General features: G+C 54.8%; 1 protein-coding gene across 1 annotated transcript in view; it reads left to right on the forward strand.

Moving 5' to 3' along the window:
* Positions 1-20708, forward strand: part of EPS15 (epidermal growth factor receptor pathway substrate 15) — a 120408-nt gene extending 99700 nt beyond the window's left edge. Inside the window, exons 14-25 of the mRNA XM_044677168.1 lie at positions 1094-1255; positions 1743-1940; positions 2743-2946; positions 3602-3679; positions 3968-4058; positions 4577-4612; positions 5620-5756; positions 9243-9312; positions 13080-13156; positions 14436-14601; positions 17012-17202; positions 19092-20708. Coding sequence (XP_044533103.1) covers positions 1094-1255; positions 1743-1940; positions 2743-2946; positions 3602-3679; positions 3968-4058; positions 4577-4612; positions 5620-5756; positions 9243-9312; positions 13080-13156; positions 14436-14601; positions 17012-17202; positions 19092-19238 — 1557 coding nt within the window. The 3' untranslated portion in view covers positions 19239-20708. The remainder of the gene's footprint in view (positions 1-1093; positions 1256-1742; positions 1941-2742; positions 2947-3601; positions 3680-3967; positions 4059-4576; positions 4613-5619; positions 5757-9242; positions 9313-13079; positions 13157-14435; positions 14602-17011; positions 17203-19091) is intronic.
* The last annotated feature ends 204 nt before the right edge of the window (positions 20709-20912 follow it).

A 20912-nucleotide genomic window follows, 5' to 3' on the forward strand; every position in this document is an offset into this window, starting at 1 on the left:
GCCCTCCCATTGTCCCAGAGAAGAAAGCTGAAATTTTTTTTTCCTTTATGCAGTGTTTGCAGCACCTTATTATAAAATATGGGGTAAGTACTTGGTCACAGTACTTAGAAGCTATATGTCAATTGAGATGAACATTCCTAGCCTTTGTGTGTCATCCACTAGCTTTTGCATTCTTTTTGAAACCTTTTACTTATTTTAACTTTAAAAAAGAAATCGTGTGTATTTGTGACATTTAAAGATGAAATATGTTGGTATTATACAATACTGTGTGTATGTTTTATGCATTTCTGAGTTTCTAAACTTTTTCTCTGTCATCTGACAGCCTTCATGTGTTGTCTGTGACCTCTATAAACTCCCCCAAAATCCCCACTTGATTTCTCATGCCAACCTGCAAGCTATCCAAACCACAATGGGGAGTCATGATGCGGAAGGATGTCTGGAGAGTGACTGAACATTTTTCTAAGAGTTCACAGACCCCTGACTATGAACCGTGTTCTAGATCATGCTTATTTGAAACCCCCAGTTCTCGACTGTTTAAATTGAGGGGAGGGATGTGGGCGTTTGAAGAGGTACCTGTAGGGAGGAAATGATATTGGAGAACCCAAAGTGTCAGGATTGTCCCCATCTGTGTTGCTCCTGGCATGGAGGTGATGCTGGGTTGTGTCCGGCCAGTCCCAGGGAGCTGGGAAGCCTTGAGGACCAGGTCAGGGATGACGGTCAGAGAGGTTCATCCCCAGGTTGGGGATGGGAAGCGATTCTGCAGCCTCTTCACTTCCTGATGAGGGGCCTCGAAGGATGGTCGGTGATGAGCCCAGGGCAGGGAGGCCCCTCGCCAGCAAGGTCCCACGGCCTTGAGCGCAGAGTGTTTCTGCTATCACCCCGGCCTCCTGTGTGACCTCTCCAAGGACCTCCACTTGACCAAGAGGCCTCGTGGTCATTTCTCCTGTCCGCCGGCCCAGAGTTGTGCCGTGCTCCGGGAGGCACTGCCAGGTGGAGGCAGGTGGAGGAGCCGGGGAGGGCGCCATCCTCGGCGTGCTTTTTTGTCGTTCTTCCTGCTAGTTGGAAACAACCCTGATGTTTTGTTTGGCTTTAGGACCTTCAAGATGAAGTCAAGAAGGAGAGCAGCAACCTGCAGAAACTCCAGGCCCAGAAGCAAGAAGTGCAGGACATCTTGAATGGGCTCGACGAGCAGAAAGCCACCCTGGAGGAGCAGCTCAATGATGTGAGGCAGCAGTGCGCCGAGGAGGCCCACCTGGTGAGGGCCGTCTCTCTGGGGCCCCCCGGAGGGCCCTCCTAGATACAGGGGAAGCCCCCTGCGGCAAGAGCAGCAGTTGTTGGGGGTCCTTCGGGAGATGGAACAAGGCTCTTCTGAGAACCACCAGAGCCCCTGGAAGGGCTCTGAAAGCACAGCAGCCCCGGCTCACACCCCTCTCCTCATCCAGGGATCGGGTTACCTTGACTAACATTCCTGCTGTTTTATGGGCCTCGAGTTTTACTGAGGTGTGACGCCCTAGAGGTAGCTGGTAGTGCAGGGAGAGCAGCATTGGGCCTCCATTCAGAAAGACCTGAGTTCAAATCCAGAAGCAAGACACTCCTAGCTGTGTGACCCTGGGCAAGTCACCTCACCTCGTCTGCCTCGGGTCCCCCCCCCCCAGCAGCTTCCTGCACGTAGCTGGCACTTAATACTCCCGCCTCCCCCTTTCTCTCGTCCCTCCCTCCCTCCCTCCTTGCCCCACTTCCAGATTTCGTCTCTGAAGGCCGAGTTAACAAGCCAAGAGTCTCAGATCTCCACTTACGAGGAGGAGCTGAGCAAGGCCCGCGCGGAGCTGAGCCGCCTGCAGCGAGAGACGGCGGAGCTAGAGGAGAGCGTGGAGGCCGGCAAGGCCCAGCTGGCCCCGCTGCAGCAGCACCTGCAGGAGTCCCAGCAGGAAGTCACCTCAGTAAGGCCCGGCCCGTCCAGGGGGAGATTTAGGGGCAGCCAGACGGCGGCCAAAAGCCTGGAACGAGTCCTTTCCCTCCAGGAGCCTCCAGCCTCCCTGGGCGCCAGCCGCCGTCTGCCCAAGCGAAAACGGGGCCCCAGAACCGTGTCAAGTGGCTCCTGGAGGAGGCGGCCCTGGGCTGGCGGGGGATTGTGGGAGGCGGGGCTGAGGCAGGAGGCCATCGCAGATGGGAGGGACGGCGGGGGCCAGGCTCGGACAGGGCACAGGGGAAGGCCAGCCGGCCGGGCCTGTCCCCAGCCCTGGGACCCAGCAGGGGCCGCTTCCCCTTGCCGAGCCTCAGTTTCTTCTCTGTAAAGTGGGCACAGAAACAGCACATGGCTTGGGTGGAGCCCAGAGAAGCCGCGCTCTGTAAATGAGGGCCCGAGAGGCCCAGAGTCAGGCTCCGTCCTCCCGAGTCCCCGAGGCCCCGGGCGGCTTTGCTGGGCTGCTTTGGGCGAATAGCTGCGCATCTCTGAGGCAGGGCCGTTACATTCGGATCTGGAGCCTCGTCTGCCGAGATCCATGGCGGCGGCGTGGGCCCGGGGCTGCTTCCGTTCTCGACGTGCCCAGCGAGAAGGGCCTCCCGGCCAGGCTGAGGAAGACTCAGAGCCGGGCCGTGCGTCCGCGGGGGGACGGCCACGAGAGCCAGCCGGGCGCCCTCCTGGGCAGCTCGTCCCTTCGCTTCCCTGCCGGGCCCCTTGAGGTCAAGATGACCCGGACCTTCCGGCGGGGCTCCCACGGGCCTCCCCTTCCTGTGTTCCAGATGCAGGTCAGACTGACGGAGATGAAGGAGCTGGACGCCTCCGCCAGCCAGGACAGCTGGCTCCGGGGCTCCCACGGCATGCTGGTCAACGGCGCCGCCGAGTACTGCAGCCTGAGCAACAGCAGCAGCGAGACGGCCAACCTCCACGAGCACTTGGACACCCCGAGCGCCCTGGACACGGAGCCCGGGCCCCAGGAGTCTCCGGTGAGGAAGCGCCGCGCGGAGGGCCCGATGGGCCTGTGGCTGCGGCTCGCCCGGGCTCCCGGGGCGCTGTAAGAGGAGGGGGGAGGCCCCGGGGACGACGGGCTCTCCCATCGCTCTGTCTGTCTTCATCCCTCGCTCTTCTGTGTCCAAAGTGCCGTCCTGGGAAGGAGACGGCACCAGCCGTTGGGCCCCGTTTTACAGAGCAGGAGCCCGAGATGTGAAATAACTCGCCTGCTCGAGCAGCTCCCCGGGGGGGCGTTGGGGGCTGGCAGAGGCCCTCGGCGCACGTTCCCCTGAGCGCAGGGAGGGCGGAGGATGGGGCTCCTTCGCTAGAGGGGCAGGAGAAGGGGGGGTCGGGGAGTCTCGCGCCCCCCACTCCCGCCTCCTCGCAGGGGCTCAGCAGGAAGGCTGGGTGACTCTGTCAGGGAGAGCCGTCCAAAGCCACACGGACCGTGTGCGGCCGAGCCGGGGTCGGGCCGCCTTGTTCTGTCGGTACCCCGCGGCCCTCTGTCGCAGATGAGGACGCGGCCGGTAGTGGGGACGGTGGGACGGCCCCAGTGAGGCCCAGCTTTCCCGGCCCGGCCCCCCTGCTCCTTCTACACATCCGCCAGACTTGGGGTTCAAACTCAGTCTGTTCACGTTGAATCTCGTTTAGGTCAGAAGCAGTCCCGAAGTTCCTTCCTCCGAGGTAGCTGACGAGAAGGAAGGGGTGACTCGCTCCGTGCTGGAAAAAGTGAGTCTGGACCCCACTTTGAAGGAGGGGAAGGAGAGGCTGGCTTGGCTTTCCTCTTGGCTCCCCACGTGCTCCAGGGACTGCCCAGGAAGGCCCCCAGGATGTTGGTCCCCCAGATGTCCGGGGGGGTCAGTGGCCCCCAAAGGGCAGCCCCCGCCTGAGGGCAACATTCCGTATGCGGCCCCCCTTCCCTTAAACCGAAAGCCCTTTGGTTTTCCCAAACGACAGACCTGGCGGTGTAATGACCGGAGCTCGCTTTCCTTCCCGATGCTTTTGAATGTTTTCTAGGAAGATTTCTTCAGCATAGACTCGAGCTCCCTGTCTGACACCGCCGTGGAGTCGAACCTGGACTTCTTCCAGTCGGACCCTTTTGTTGGTCGTAAGTAGCGTTTGTTTTGGTTGGGCTGAGGCTAAAGCTGGTTTGGGAAGTCTGGGAAGAGAGGGATGGGGGCCCGCCGCCTTGCCTCAGGGCAGGCTGATGGTTTCTCCTGGGCGCCGGGAGCACAAAGGCAGCCCCCCTGCCCTTGGGAGGGCCGTAGACCACCCAGAACGTCCGTGCCAGAGTGGCACCGGCCGCTCGGCCCTGGAGCTCTGCGGGCACAGGCTGCCCTTGGATTTGCCCCAACCACGTGCAGGCGTGGCATAGACTCGGGAGGTCATTGCTGCTCAGATCGGGGTGCCCCTGGCTCATGCCCCGTCAGCTCCCTAAAGCCCTTCCAGGGCTGAATTCTGTGCTGGGCCCAGAGGAGCCATGGGGTGCCTTCGAGCTCCTCGGGGCCTTCTGAAAGATCAGGAGGCCATTTTGTACTGAGAAAGCCTCCCTTTGGAGAGGAAGGCTTTGGTGGCGGAGGGGAGCAAGCACTATTTTGATGGCTACCTTTTTATTTTTGCCTCCAGGGGACCCTTTCAAGGATGATCCTTTCGGAAAAATAGGTCAGTACGTTTTACCTGCCCTTCCCCCACGGGTGCTTGAAATTCAATCCCATGTCAGACTCCAGTTTAACCTGTATTATGGGGCAGAGTTGGGTAGGGGTCCCTTGATAGGGGATGGGCTCCTCTTCCTCATTTTTTAAAATTGACACAGAGCTGCCTTGCTATTGCCCTTTCCTCTAAGCAGGGATCGGTGAATTTCAGCCAGTTTCCTAATTTCACAGTTACCCTTTTCATGAAAATAACCTTCATTCTCTGGCATAATGGCCCACCTAGCAGCCCCATGTCAAGGTCAGGCCGAGAGACCAACATCAGAGAGACTTAATAACGTGGAGGAAAGGCTGAGGTGAAGATGTCTCAGCAGTGGTCAGTGAACACAGAGGCAGGAAACGGAGGCCTAAAGGGTTAGAATCCAGGCAAGGAAATGTGGAAGATGTCACCCCCTAAGAAAAAGTGTCAATATTTTTTCTCTTGTCGCAGCCAGATATTTTTTATTAGAATAATGTATTTCTTTTGACATAAAAGACATGAATATGGAGGAGGGGAAAGCCCTTGAAAATGACTCCACAAACCTTAAACTAGCCGAGAGCTCTGGAATGGAGAGTCTTTCACTAAGGAAAGATGTTGGCTCCAGTGGACACCGTCTCACAGGTTCAGGCCTAAGCTTAGAGAAAAGATCCCAAACTGTTCTGTAGACCTTGGAACTGATCTCTTCTTTAGCTGCCATTGTGCCCTGCTGGAATTAGCCATTTGTTAGAGGTGGCCAATGAGCAAGCTGGAAGACCACGCGCTCTGTTTAAGTGTAGGAGGCCAACCATCCCCGACATCTTTTACCAAACAAGCGAGATCATGTCTTTGGTGGCTGCGAGTTCCTTAAACTTCCCCCAGGGTTAGCCGGTTGGTCAGGTGGGAGATGCTCTTCTGTACAGCCAGATTCTTCTGTCCAGATCAACTCTCTGAAGTCAGCTGGAAGGGGTTTTCATTGTGTTCTCTGCTTTGATTTGACTTAGATCCATTTGGAGGGGATCCCTTCAAAGGCTCAGACCCATTTGCCGCCGACTGTTTCTTCAAGCCATCTGTGACGGATCTTTTTGCTGCCCCGGAACTTGATCCCTTCTCTGCTGCCAGCAGCAGCAGTGACCTCGTGGTAAATGGGAGATGAGGGATGGGATGAAAGCATCTTACTGGGCTCCCCCAAACTGCAGGAGTAGTGAAGACCCAAAATGTCCCTCCAGCCAGGCCCTCAGAGCCCAGGCCCGGAGCAGATAAGACAACCAGCTCCTCACTTATCAGGCCTTGCACTGGGGCCACAGCCTCAACTTGATTCCTGTGGCTCTGGCTGAGTTGCACCTTAGAGGTAGATAACCTGAGGGAACAGAGAGAAGTTCCAGGTTGGGGTCTCCAGGCATTGAGCACCAGAGCAGCACTGATAGAGTGAGGGCCCCAGCTCCCCTGAAAGCTGCTGCCCAAGGGTTGGTCATTGCTCAGCAGAACCTACCACTCATCACATTGGTAACTTTAATAGGATCAACCTGGCTAGTTCTGGGGAGACTCCCAAAGCCTGGCTGTAGTTAAGGTCTGAACCCCCAGACCTCATCAACGGCTAAGAAACTGCCACCCATAGCAGTGGAGGGAGATCCTACTCTGGTAGAAAGTACCCGTCTAAGCCTAGCTAATGGGACATTGGTACCCACTGGATGCCACAGGAGGTGCCTTTCAGGACATCCCTGTGGATACCCATCAAAGTCTTTGTCCTCTCAGAGCTGACATTTTGATCTGGGCTTAAAACCAGCTATTCCTACATTTGATAAATGCAATGAGGTCTTAGGAAGGGAGAATGGTTTGGCCTGGCTGTGTTCATTCAGGCCTCTCCCAAAAAGCCATTTTTAAAATCTGACTTTTTTATTCCTTCTTCCACATTGCCCTAAGGCTGGGTGCGGCAGCTGGGATGTCTTTCAGACTTCTGGAGCGTCAGATCTGCCATCTTTGGCAAAGCAGTGACCAAAAGCTTTCTGTGTTGTAAGAGTGACTTTTTTTTTTTTTAAACCCTTACCTTCCGTCTTGGAGTCAATACTGTGTATTGGCTCCAAGGCCAGAAGAGTGGTGAGGGTAGGCAATGGGGGTCAAGTGACTTGCCTAGGGTCACACAGCTGGGAAGTGTCTGAGGTCACATTTGAACCCAGGACCTCCTGCCTCTAGGCCTGGCTCTCCATCCACTGAGCTACCCAGCTGCCCCCTGTAAGAGTGACTCTTGCATTATCTATTCCATTCTGGGCCCCATGTTTTCAGGGAGACGTTAACAAGCTAAATGACGTTCAGAGAAAGGGAGCTGGGAGGGAGGCTGGAAATGTCAGAAGAGGAAGAATAAAGGCTGTCGTGTGGAAGAGGGCCTTCTCTGTTGGCTCCGAGTATAAAGCTGGGGCTAATGGGTGGATGGAAGTTTCAGGGCAGTAGATTTTGGCTCACTTCACATGGAAAATGTCCTCACAATAAGACTTGCCCATACCTAGAAAGGACTATCTTGTAAGCTCCCCATCCCTGAAGATGCTTAAGCAGAGGCTGTATTTAATTCAGCAGAACAAACACCTGTTTGCACTCTTGTGTGTGTAACACTGAGGGAATCCAAGACGTTAGTGTTCGGATCATCCCAGGGTTGGAGTTTGAAAGGAGAGGCCGAGGGGAATGCTTTGTCTCCCAGGTCACTTTTTCTCTCTGGGGAGGCATTTCATGGCATCTTCTGGCAGGCAGGGGCCTCTCTTCCAGCCTTTCTCCAAAGTACCCTCCCCCATTCCCCCAAAGCAGCCATGGCACCTTCCCTAGTATCAGGACCATAGCTCAGCCCCTTCCATGAAAGGATCCCATGAAAGTGAACATTCTGGAGCCCTTTGCACAGCTACACAGCTCCTATTGCAGGATCTGCCATCTCGTCATTGTGGTTCCTTCCACCTTTTCATCATCCTTTAGGATCTCCCCTCCATATCCTTTTGTGAATCCACCCATCAGAGTCCCTCTGGGGTCCCTCTTCTTGTGTGTTGGGGCAGATGATGGTCTCCTCTGACCGTCCCTCTGCTCACCCTTGCTCTGGCTTCATGACTGGCCTGGCTCCTTCTCTGGGCACCTGATGTAAGAGCCTTTCCCCCCTGCTTGTGCACTACGAGGCGGCATGGATAGATTGGCCGTGCCTGTTGGTCACGGGAAGCTGCATGGATGGAGCAGAAATCTACCCTCCGTAGCCAGTTCTGGCCTGATTGAACAGAATTTCCCCGGGGGTCCTGCTGCGTATGGGGCCACGCAGAACAGATCGGTTCCCTCTTCCACACCGCAGCCCTTAGGATACGTGAGGAGAGTGAAGTCACGTCTCCACCGGCATCCGCTTCTCTGGACCTGACATCCCCCGATCCTCGGCCCTCCTGGGCCAGGGTTTCTGTGGCGCTTTCTAATAGAATGGCTGGCTTAGGTTCATGTTACCTTTCTGAGTCCATCTAGGAGACCCAAAGCCCACAACTTGAGCTTGGCATTGGGGGCTGGCGACCATGACAGCTCCTTGGAGGAGGTGGGTCTGTCGCCTGGGCCCGCTCCGCCGTGGGGAGCCTTCCGGAGCTGCGCCAGCCTGGGCTTTGTGCACTCTGCCTTCCTAGAAAGGGAAACGTCCATGCAGCAGAGGCCTCGGTGCTTCCCATCTGCTAGGGGTCTGCGTGCACAAGTGCCTTTTAATCTGCCCAGAATGGGCCTTTTGGTGGGCTTCCTGCGGCAGACAGCAGGGCTGCATCTGCTGCCAGAGTCTGAAAACGGGCCCAGTAGAGAGGAAAGTCCACATGAGGGCCCAGTGAGCAAAAATCCCTCCAGAGTCCAGAGAAAAGAACTGCCGGGAAGTGGCCTTCTGAGGGGTGACACGGCTGTCTTTGCTGCATCATGGCCTGAAGTTGGGCATTTTCCAGCTGTTGCTAAATGTCAGTTTTATCAGAGTGCAGCACCCAATTCTGGGGGGAATAGAAGGCAGGGGGCGTTCCTAAGGGTTGCCATCTGAAATGTGTGTTTAGCTCACGGTGGGTTGTGACTGCAATCAGGAAGCCGTGGCAGGCGGTCTGCAGGGCAGGAAGGTAGTGACCACTGCTGGTAACTGACACCAACTTCAGGCACTTAATAAATGTGTGTTGACCAACTGACCAATTCTCCACCTCTCCCCTCTGCCCCCAGCCCAGGCTAGGCCATGGGGGTTAAGTGACTTACCTAAGGTCACCCGGCTGGGAAATATCTGTGGCCGGAGTTGAACCCAGTACTTCTTGTGTCTAGGTTGGCTCTCCATCCACTGAGCCACCCAGATGCCCCCTGGGGCAGCATTTCTAAATAGGGCCTCTTACAGAGTCTGCTGTCTCCACTCTCGGCAGGGAGAGCCTGGCCAGGCCTCTGTGCGTGCCGTCACTTCTCTTCTGTAAGCTGCTGCGGGGCCTCAGACACATCCTGTCCCTGCCTGGAGGGGGCCCGATGGGCTCTGCTTTGCCAACTCCTTCTAGCCTTTTCTCTCGGGGTGCTCTGCCAGGGGATAGAGAACCTGGCATTTGGGGCCGAGGAGCCTGGCAGGTTGCATGCTGGGAAATTCTTCTCACTCCGGTCTTTTCTATCACTTTATCAGATGGAGACCCTGAAGGACAACGACCCTTTTGCCCCCGGTGGAACCATTGTGGCTGCAGCGAGTGATCCAGGTAAATCAAGTCAATCCAGTGAGCTTCCAGCGCCAAACTCTTTGGGCAGACCCGTGTGGAAAACAAAAGTCAGCCTTTTGTGTTGGGGGCCCTGAGATCTCTGGGGTACGGGAAAGAGCCCTGCCTGACCCCGAGGGAAGAGAACCAAAGGCTGCTTTTTGTAGTGTCTGGTTCTGTGCGATTCTAGGGCCAGCAAGTATGGGGCCCTGGGCGGTGTGTGCCAGAGATGGACACGGATGGATGAGGGGCAGCTAGGTAGCACAGTGGGTAGAGAGCCAGTCCCGGGGAAGAGAGGTTCTGGGTTCAATGGTGACACTTTCTAGCTGCATGACCCTGGGCAAGTCACTTACACCCCCATCGCCTAGCCCTTATCTGCTTCTATCTTAGACTTAATACTAAGAAAGAAGGTGAGGGTTTAAAAAAAGACAGATAAAGCCCTGCCTGGACCTGCCTCGCATTGTATTCATGGGAATATTCTCATAATTCACATTTATGTCACATTTAAAGTTTACAAGGTGGGTCTCTCACAATAACTTTGTGACGCAGGCTGAATAATTATATAGTTGGGGGAGGGGTTGTTTGTTTTTGGTTTTTTGGTCCAGACCAGGGATTGCATTGGGGTGCTTGGTGGCAAAGTGACTGGCCATTTGAACCCAGAGCTTCCTGACTCTGAGAGTAGCTCTCTGCCCATCAGGCCAGGCTCTTGGTGAATCCTAGACTCTTAGAATTGGAGAGTTGGAGGGGAGCTGGGGGACCCTTGAGGTCAACCCATTCTCAAGAGGAACCCCTAGCCTAGACCTCGGGATCCTCCCAGCAGAAGGGAAAACTCATTCAGAGATGTGGCATTTGTGAGGGGAAGAAGAGGGAGGAAAAATGATGCAAAGCCTGAGAGAAGGAACATTTCTTCCTGGAGGGAACAAGCCATACAATTTAGATTTGATAATACCAGATTTGGTTGAATTTGGGTCATTTTGTTTGATAATTTGGGCAGTTGTATTTGGTACTATTTAAATTAGCATAATATTAAACCGGGGATTCACATCCATTATCAGTGTGGGAGAGAAGCGGCTGGAGGGACCCAGGCAAGTCCTGTATCTGGGCATGATTCCTCACCTTTGAATATCAATGAAAAAAAAGAAATTTAAAGATGGGAAGAGGAGTGGACAAGATGACCCTTCCCTTTTGGTCCCTTGCAACTAGGATTGTAGATGGAGGGTTGAAAAAGACCTTTGAGTCCTACCCTCCCCACTTTTTACAGATGAGAAACTAAGGTACACAGAAAAATGGGATTTGCACCGTGAGGAAGGGTCCAGGGTGGGATTTGAACCCAGGTCTTCCTGACTGGTCCAGAATCCTCAAACCAGTAGGAATTTGAGTACCATGAAACAAAATGAGTGATGTGAATTGTTTAAGGGAAATTGCTGATAGTGTCAAAACTACTGTAAGCACAAAGAAAGATTGATTGAAATCTATGCCAGCTGTGGCTTTGGTTGGTGAGTACCTAAGGAGAAGATACAGTGTTGGCATCCCTGGGCAGGGGCATTCCTGAGAGCTTGAGGCCTGAACAGAAGTGAGATGTAAAAGCAAACCCTGATCTGAGAAGCCTCAGAAAAGCCTCTCAGGAAGGGCACCTGAGATCTTCCAGGAGTTCCACCTCATCCTATCCTACAGAGACTGTCTTACCCTTCAGGGATCCCTCTCCTCAGGCAGCAAGGCTAAACACTCCTGTGCATCCAGGCTTTTCTGTACTGCTCATCACTTCAGCTACAGAAGCCCTCAGTTCTGCTTTCACAACTCTTATTTCTCGAATCCTCCTCTGGGTTTCTGTTCTTGGGAACCCACCGGGTCAGCCGCTCCTCAGCCTGGGGTGCCTGGAGTCAGGAAGACCTGAGTGCCAGTCTGGCCCCAGATCCTTACTAGCTGTGGGACCCTGAGCAAGTCACTTCTCTTCTGTTTGCCTCTGTTTTCTCAGCTGTGAAATGGAGCTAACAGGAGTTCCTTCCCAGGCTTGTGGCAAGGATCCTCCTGTTCTGTCCACATTGGTTGTGTCAACCATGCCAGATCAGCACAGGGTGGGGGGCAGCCAAGGAGCCCCATGGCTTCTCGCTCTGGGGGCAGAAATGGTCTAGCTTACTCTCTTTAATCCACATGTAGGCCACATAGAAGAACATCTTCTAAAAACCAGTCTGTGCCTCCAGGTGTCGGCACCAGATCAGACTGTTGGGGGGCAGCCAAGGGGGTGATGGGCAGCATCCTTGGGGGGCTGCCCAGCCCTGCCCCCAGCTCTGACTCTCAGCATGGAAGAGACAGCTGAGGCCAATCGATTTGGGAGGGAGAAATCGATCCTTCTCGGCTGACTCTGTGTGTTACCATGGCAACAGGAACATCCATTTCCCAGACAACCATGCCTTCTTTAAGAGCACAGACTTCTCAACCTCATTCCTCCCTTGCTCATCTTGAGGAAAGAGGTGACCCCATGCAGCACTGGAGGGTAATGGCATTCTCAGTCTCAAGTGTGAGAAGGCCAGTCACACCAGCCTCCCTTGCTCTTTGGCCTTTCCAAATATATTTTTTGCCCTTATCATTCATTTTAAACATTTTTTTTAAACCCTTAACTTCGGTGCATTGTCTCATAGGTGGAAGAGTGGTAAGGGTGGGCAATGGGGGTCAAGTGACTTGCCCAGGGTCACACAGCTGGGAAGTGGCTAAGGCCAGGTTTGAACCTAGGACCTCCTGTCTCTAGGCCTGACTCTCACTCCACTGAGCTACCCAGCTGCCCCAACATTTTTTTTTAAATCAAGAAACTTTACAAATTTTTCATAAAAATAAAAAATTTATCTCATTGGCAAGGGCCTCAGGCATTGTCCGGAGCATGATTTACAGCAAACTGGCTGTCCTTCCTTCCTGTTTCGGTCAACCTTCAATTGGGATTATCTTGAAGGAAGGCCAAATATTTTGTTACCACCTGGAACAAAACAAAACCCAAAGCCCTGCATCCTGTGTATCCTAAAGAGAATGAAAACTAATATTGTAGGAGGCAATAATGCCCTCGTGGGTTTGTAGGGAGTCCCCTAGAATGATTCGGGGAAGCCCTTGGGATTCACACTATTGGTTCTAAGGGCAGCGGGGGGAACAGCTCAATTCTAATAAGTTTGTAACCTGAAACAAGCATTTAGCTTCACTGCACCTCAGTTTCTCTTTCTGTGAAATGGGTAGAAAAATAAAGCTCTGGATCTAGTATCAAGAGACTGAGGCTCAAATATCCCTGTAGTATTACCTCGGGCAAGACCTTTAACTGCCCTGGCCTCAGTTTCCTCATCTGTAAATTGAAGGCTTTTCGTAGGTGACCTAGCTCTGTCTCTGATCCATGACCACTATGTAAAGGAACCCTGCATGAGCCCTTTGTATGCATTTAGGACTCTTCAGTTCTCCAGATGGCCCTGGTTCTGGAGGTCTTTCCCGGAGAGCCAGAGGCTGAGGGTCAGAAGAGCCTCCACACTCTGAGAGTGCCCACTTGGGCAGGGCTTTCGTGCAAGAAGTTCATTGACCCATAAGCAGGCTTGCGCGTGCCAGCCCTGGAAGTTCCTTAGAACACGTTGGCTCTGATCCGACCCCTCCGTTACAGCGGACTCTGAGGGGAAAGGACCGGCCCGAGGTCGCCCTCTGCGTCTGCCCTGCCTGCTGAACGGCGCTGGTGGCCAGAGCCTTCCTCTGGGTCGGGCATCGGAAGGCTCATGCTCTCTTTCTGTCTCATTTGCCTGTCTTAGCTGTAGATCCCTTCACGTCCGTGTTTGGGAGTGACTCCTGCGAGGCTGGATTCGCCGACTTCAGCTCCCTGACCCAGGTAATCTGCGGGGCTCAGTGGGAGGATGTCCGCTTCCTGGCGGTCTCTCCCCAGAGCTCTGCCATTGGAGCCTGGAGGCAGGGAGGATCCTGGGTTCCCCGCAGGAGGGTGGGGAGGCTTTAAGGAGAAAGAGAGGGGGTCCAGCTCTGGGCATCTGACCCGAGGGCTCTGAAAGGCTGTTGGAGATGCAAAACATCTTCAGGAGGCCAGAAGAGAGGTTTGGGCAAGCGAGGTCCCCTGGAGAATCGTTGGCATAGAGGGGCTCATTAGATGAAGCAGAGGAGATCCCCAGGGGGAGTCATGCCAGGGGAGGAGAGAAGAGGGCCCAGAAGCCCCAAGCATGAGCCCTTGTGGGCTCCTTGGCAGCTTGAGTCTGTCGGGACCTTTGAGAGAGACTCCGTAGGGCAGAAACTTGGCTTGAAGCCTCTGGAGAAATTCAGCACAAATTCTCTTGCTTCAGAGTATCCAGGAGGCCTCGGGCTCACCACACTTTGCCTCCAGGCTTGTGGCCCAAGCCCTCCTCTGGCCCTTTCCTCTCAGCAGCTTTGGCCTCGAGGGCTGCTCTCTTCTCCCCATCAGGCTGTAGAAAGTACCTGCAGGCCAAGTTCCGTGGGGAGCAGCGACTGAGCTGAACCCCAGCTCGGGTCCTGGATAGGCCTGCGTGGGGGCCCCTGGGAGCCGGGAGCCACGTCCCACGTAGCTTCATTGAGCCCCAAAGTAGATAGAGGTATGGGAGAGTCTGGTGTAGACTCCAGGACCTGTTGGACTTCTGTCTTCTAACTGCTGAAGGGAAGTCTCGATGGTCCCTTCCAGCTCCCTCCTGGGATACTCTGGAGACACAGTCAGCTGTTTGAAGCTTTAAGTAGGCCATCACAGGGCCACCCGAGTCACCGTTCAGCCAGGCCGTGCTCCCTCTCCGCTTTTGTCCCCCTGTCTGACACTGGATGGCCACGCTCTTCTTGGCCATTTCCAATTAGCTGGACACTGACCTATTAGAAAGCGCCTGGCTGAGTCTTTATAAGACCCACTGGGGATTTCTGCACGGGGGCCAGAGAGGCACCTGGGGAAGGGCCTTTTTGGGAGTGTGAGGCCTGGTCCTGACCGTGGACAAGCAGTGTCTACTCCCTGGTCTCACTGTCCCCCTCTCTGCACTGCCCAGCACCCAGGATTCTTGGGGGCAGAGAGGCCTTAAGACACAATCTAGAAACCCCTGTTTGTCATTTACCTTCTTGCAATATGACCTAACGGAATCTCCGCCAACTTCTCTTTTTCCATGAAGGACAACAGCGAGGAAGCATTCATCTCGGTCACATCCAGCTCCAGCGACAGTGTGGCTTTAACCCCGGGGGCGTTTGACGAGCCTCCTCCAGTCAAAGATGAAGAAGTGCCCCCTGCTCTGCCCCCCAAAACTGGGACCCCGACGCGGCCCTGCCCTCCCCCACCTGGTAGGAATCATTTGGTGCTGGCACATCCTTCTTCCCAAGGGATCCTGGGAGAGGAAGGCCCTGAGCACACAGATGGGGAAAGGTGTAGCCAGAGCCTAAGGCCTCCCTAGGGCAGAGGGCACGACCTGCACTGGTCCTGGGGGGCCCAGGCTGCCGGCTTGCCTCCCTGTGCCTACAGACAGACCGTCCCCCCTCAGGGCCTGCTTTTCTTCCCTGATAACCTTCATTATACAAGTTTGAGAGAGAGAGGAAGTATTTAAACAAGGAGAACTATATAGAAACTTCATATTTGGGGAGATTCGTTAACTTGAGGGAAAGAACATGTTTGTCATGGTGAACGTCTCATCTTCAAAGCTGGCTAAAAAAGAAGAGCCCCCCGAGAAAGGCCCCCTCTCAAATCCTTCCCAGAGGAGAGCCACCAGCCCCATGAGTTGGCCTCCATCAAGTCTGGAGCAAGATCACTTTGAAAAATTAAATGAAATCTGTATAATCTTTTTAATATGTAGAATACTTTTTTTTAATATAAGATGGAGTTTTTCTTGAAGGGAAAAGACCCTTCCTCGGAATACAGCACGATTCTGAGGTGGCCCAGGATGGTTGTGAGGAAGGGGCCCTGCGAGTGCTCCAGTAGTCATGGCGGCCCTGAAGCCGCTACCACCGCCGCTGCTGGTGCTCTAGGTCTGAGGAGGATCCCTTTGGGTTTTCACTATCTTCATTTTCCAGGGACAAACTTGGCAGCAACTTAGTGAAGCTGCCTTAGATCCAGAATAAGCAGGCCGTACAGAACCACACGTGTACGTGTGTCGCCAGCTGGCCATGCTGCTTGCTGCCAGGCTGTCTCCATAGGGGCTCCATCCCCCAGCGCTCGCTATGTCAGACAAGGCACGAAGAAGGCATGGCTGGAATTCTGGGCTTTTTTAATTGCGTGTCATTGGAAACTTTACTGGCCAGTTTCCAGGCTCAGTCCTCCTGAGCTATCATTCTTGCCTTTTTTATAGCAGCCTCCCTCTAGGAGTAGTTGGACAAATTCTTTTCCCCTTAATGCTTCAGGACTTGGAAGACTTTTTGGTGTGAAGTTCTACCTTTTTACTGTTAAGTCTCCCACCCCCTTAGCTGCTGAGTCGTTTCTGCCTGATGAAATACCTTTCTTGGTGCCAATGAGTAACTGGTCCTTAGGCTATAGACACTGGGGTGTCCAGCCACCACCCCAACTTCTCTAGTCAGACCAAGTAAAGCTTTAGGAAGCCAGGGGTTACCCCAGCCACAAAGATATCCTGGGGGCGGAGGCCAGGAGCAATCAAGGGAAGCCTAGTCAGCCCAAAGCAATTGGCCCTGGGTGCCAAATTCTTCCTACCCATATTGGGTCTGAAGGGACTCGGCGCCATTGCTCAGGGACACACAGGGACAAAGCGGCCTTACCAATAGGTTATAAAAAAGGAGAATGCATTAGGTCTTAATCAGGGTTTATATTGGAAGCATCAGGAAACAGGAAGAGAAGGTATCTTGAAGTCCTCAATACAGAAATGTTCCTGAACACATCCACAGCCAGAATCAAGGATGTCTTGGCCATCTCTGGTTTGGGGACCCTCGAGCTGGTGGGCCGTCTTTTTTGTTCATCTCCCCTTCCTTCCCCACTCACACCTACACACCCTCTCTGTCCCCTGGGGAGGAAAAAGTTTAGAAACCAATTATTTTGATCCAAAATTGGTACTGTTGTTCAATGGTGAGCTGAGTAGTAAGTCTCTGATTGGAGCATGTCAGAGTCCGTTCGTTGGTCCCTCGGAAGGCCCGACTTGGGCTTGGAAACATTTCCTCATTTGAGGAAGAGAAATTCAGGCTGATAGGGATTAGGAGATATTTTGATCATTATTTTACAGATGCACAGAAAGACATACAACACATTTGATAGGAAAAGAAAAATTTAGGCCGTGCCAACATTTCTAAGAGTCTTTCTTTAACAGTGACTCCTCCTGCATCTCGTTGTTGAGCCCTTGCTAGGGACAGAGGGATATGGGGGGATACAAAGATGAGGCAGGCCCTGTCTCCAGGATGAGTCCAGAAAAAGAGGAGGCAGCTTGGATGAGGGCTCTGCCTTGGGGACATGAGATCCCCGCAGCTTCCAGCTTTCGTGGCACCTCTCGGCCTTGCTTTCTCTTGTCTTCCTTCCTTGCCCAGTGCTTCTTGGGAGAAGGGCAGCGTGGAGGGCTCAAGAACAGCCAGGGGCATCAGGAGTACTGGAGGCAATGCTGTGTCTGCAGATGGGGTGGAGACAGACAGACAGACAGACAGACAGACAGACAGACAGACAGACAGAAGCTACTCCGGGCCAGGCCAGCACTGTTCTTGGGTCGCATGTTTGGGTTTGCTGTTTTTTCTGCTGGTTGAGTTAACTTTAATGATTTTGATCCAGGGAAAAGACCTCTCAGCCAATTGGACTCTTCCGATTCCTTTAAACTGAATGACCCATTTCAGCCTTTCGCAGGCAATGATACCCCCACAGAGACAGCTCTCGATCTGTACCGCGGCCCGCAGCACACCTCTGCTTCTGCCACCACTGCCCATAAAGAGGCTGCCCCAAGCCGCGGTGCTAACGTCGGCGCTGTAAGTACTGGGGGACCGACCGGACATTTGCTGTTGTCTTACGAGGCTCTATGAAATGTCTCCAGGTAACAGCCGTATCTCTGTTTGGCCCAATTCTGTGCCGGAGCCCCTGAGGTGCTTAGCAACCAGGGAAGGGTTCCCAAGCGGCCCTGGACCCCCAGAACCCTTAACCCTTGCCTGCCACAGGTTCTGGGGATGTGTTAAGAGCCTTTCCGGATGGGGTGGCAGGGACGGTCTAGCACGAGTCCCATGGCCTAGGCAGAGCATGAGGGAGTAACGTTTGGGTCCACGACTGCCCAGCCAAAGGAATGCACGCTGCTTTGTTTCTCTGTGACTCTGAGGGGGGGGGGGTGTGCCTGTGCTTGCATGCAGGGGATAGGCCTGGTATGGGCCTGGGCCAGAATCTGCCCAGAGCAGCCACCGCAGAGCAGAATTGGGTCAGATTCTGGTTCTCTGTCAATGCCCTTTGGCCTTCCAACAGTCCCTGAGTATCCGATATGTACATCCCTGGGGAGACCTGGGGGGTCCTTTGTTAGTAAGGGAGAAGGCGTTCTCCGGGGCTCTTTTCTCCCGTCATTCAAATGTAATGGATTTTCCCTGCAAATAAACTACCTGGGCAAAAATTATGCTGGAGAAAAAAAGCAACAGCAGCACCAGATTGTCCCATTGGCAGAGGGATTTGGGGGGCTTTTTGGCCTCGATGAAGTGATGGCCACAAGAGGGCTGTGACTTTACCTCTAAGGGCCTCTTGTGTACAGAGAGCCTTTGACACCAGCTGAGGCCCAAAGTTGAGGTTCCAGTTTGGAGGAAAGGATCAGAGAGTGGCCTGAGCTAGTTGTCCCCCATGGCCACTGTGTGAGCCGGGCCTCCACTCCACAGGCCTCACCCAGGCCTGCTCTCCTGGAAGCAAGAAAATGAGGGGATAAGAGTTGCCTGGCGCACCTGGGCCCTGCATGGCCTCCGTGCGGCCTTGGGGTGTTTAAAGCCAGTAACAGCCAGGAACCCAGATGTGTGGCTGTGGTGGCCGGGTTCAGTCCAGTCTGAGCAAGGGGGCTGAGTGGTAGCTCTCATCTGGGCATTCCTGGCTCATAGTGTGCACTGAGCCAATGTCAATCGATTGATGGATTGATTAGTAAAGCCTCAAAGCTGAGGCCTAGAGCGCCTCCCCGGGGATGCCGAGGGGTGTCTGTTGTGGTTAAGAATGACGGACAGAGCTTCGAGTTTAAACGTTCCAGCCTTTGGCTTGAGCAGGAAAGACGAGTGACGTTTCTGGGAACCTTCATGCTCGGCTCACACGCCTGGGGCAGGTACTCGAGACCCGGCTGGTTTCTCTGCCCCCTCGTAGCCGCCAGGACTGAGAGGGCCCTGTCTGGAGGGGCAGCAGATGCTGGGCCCCGAACTGGGAGTCCCTTCTGGCTCGGCCGCTTTCTGCCCGAGGAGCCTTGAGATGGGCCCGTCCATCCCTGGCTCTCCCGGGTTGGTGTCAGGGTGTGAAGCCTCCTCCCTCCCTCCCTCCCGTGGGATGGGACATTCCTGAGGGAAATGACAGAGACCCGCTTCCCCGGGAGGTTCTCTGGAATGCCGCTGGCTCTCCTTTGCCTTTCTGCTCTCCTTCTAGCTGCTCCTCCGCAGAAAAGGCAGGCCCCTTCCGTGGAGCTTCTCCCGGCCACCATCCTTAGTCCTTAGTCAGACCGGAAGCTCGATGTGCCTCTCTTGGGGTGACTTTGGCGGTTAGGGCTTTCCCGCACGGTCGCCAGTAAAGACGCCCGCGGGTTTCATTGGAGCACCGAACGTCGGTGTTGGGCCTCCTCGGCCTACTAAGCCTCAGAGCGAGCCCAGAAAGGGCAGGGCCCGACTCATGCTCTGCCTTTCTGTCTTTCTCTTGGCAGTACCCCACGGAAGAAGATCTGATCGAATGGGCCAAGAGGGAGAGCGAGAGGGAGGAGAAAGAGAGACTGGCCAGGCTGAACCAGCAGGAACAGGAAGACCTGGAGCTGGCAATCGCCCTGAGTAAATCAGAGATCTCGGAAGCGTGAAGGCCGAGGAGGACCCTGCTGCCAACAGCCTCCCTCCTCCGGAACACCGAGGCCTGGGAAGAGGGTGATTGGAAGCTCCCCGTGAGCACGAGAACGAACAGGAAAGGTCTTCGGCTCCCACAGGGGCCCGGCCTTTCTCCCGTCAGACTTTATCGGTGTCTCCCCCGCCCCAAACGGAATGACTGAAATCTGGTACCTTTAGTGTGGGCTCTGGAAAGTGTCCGAGCAGAACCCCAGAGACGTCCCTTCTAGCTCGAGATCAGCCGCCCTTTCGGCCCCCTCCAGCCTTTGTTCTAGCAGAGCCCTCGGGGGCTGGAGGAGGGAGGCGGCCAGTGCCTCCTGGTGCTGCCCGTTGGGTGACGCGGGAGTTGGACTTGCATGTTCCCATTTCCCTGTTAGAAAAGTAATGTCCAACTCTGGTTTTCTCCCGGACCTGGGGCGAGCCTGGCCTCGCTAGACTCCTCCCCTGGATGAGGAATGGCCGGTCGCCGAGGGGCTTCTGATGGGAACTAGTTCAAAGTCCCTGCGTCAGATCCGCAGAGACCTCCCTGTCCGGCCGGAGAAAGCCGCCACCGCTTCCTTCCCGGGACACGCACCGTCGCCTCTGGCCGGAACCTCGCGTCCCCCGAGCAAGCCGGGCTTGTCCCGTACTATCCACGGACAAATGTTCTCTCTAGAAGGTTCCCCTCGACGTGGAGGGCACGTCGCCAAGGCGGTCTGGCTCGTTCAAACCTGGGGGGGGTCTGTTTAGCTCTTCCCTCCTCGTCATTTCCCTGAGGAAGGCTGGGGAGGCCGGCGGGGAGCCCCCCTTACAAAGCAAGTTCCCCAGGCCCGGCCCGGGTCGTTGGTTTTGCCCCGCAGCGCTCTAGACTCCCACACAAAGATAGGGTCACTTTGGGCTTTTTTTAACAATCCATTAACTGCTCGTTTATCCAAGGCCAAGCTTCAGAAAGGGTGCCCCGAGCCGTGCAAACGTTCCCTCCGGCCCCCGGTCCAGCTCCCCTGTTGGAAGCCCCAGCCCTGACCCAGACGGACCCTCACGAGGGCAAACCTGTCCTATCGTTGGCCGCCATGCTTGCTTTGTACATAGAAGTTTCCCCTCCCCGGGCTGAGCTCCCTGCTGTGGCCGCCCTGACAGGCACTGCCCGTGGGGCGGCCGAGGAGGGCGGCATTTAGGCTGCTGGCGGGGCCCCCCTGCTCGCCATCCCCAGGCCTCCTTGTTATTTCAGGAAAACAGGTAAGTTGACTTGAACAACCTTCTTTTGCACTGGGAAAACGGGCGGCGTTGCAGCCGCTCCACCAATAGGAACCTTTGGCAAGTATTCACTCCCTCTAGTGTGTCTAGACCACCTTTGATGTCATCCGTGTACACTAACCCGACGAATGTTTAACTGGACTCCATCCGTTCTGAGCTTCTGTTTAAAATCGTACTCAGTGGACCAATATGCTATTAAAGGTGTATATGAGACACTGGCGTGTGTGGATTCCTGCCCGCGTGGCCGGCACCGAAGGCGGGGGACGCGCTCATTGGGGGGCTGCCAAAAGTCCTCCCAGGGGGACGTAGCACCCCGTTGATGGGGTTTCCTCTCTCATCTCCAAACTCCTAATCTATAGCTTGTCGCACTGAGGAAATAAACTGTGTATAAGGAAGTGACAGCATCTCCCTCCCTGCCC

This window comes from Gracilinanus agilis, chromosome 4 (genome assembly GCF_016433145.1).
Source record: "Gracilinanus agilis isolate LMUSP501 chromosome 4, AgileGrace, whole genome shotgun sequence".
NCBI lineage: Eukaryota > Metazoa > Chordata > Mammalia > Didelphimorphia > Didelphidae > Gracilinanus > Gracilinanus agilis.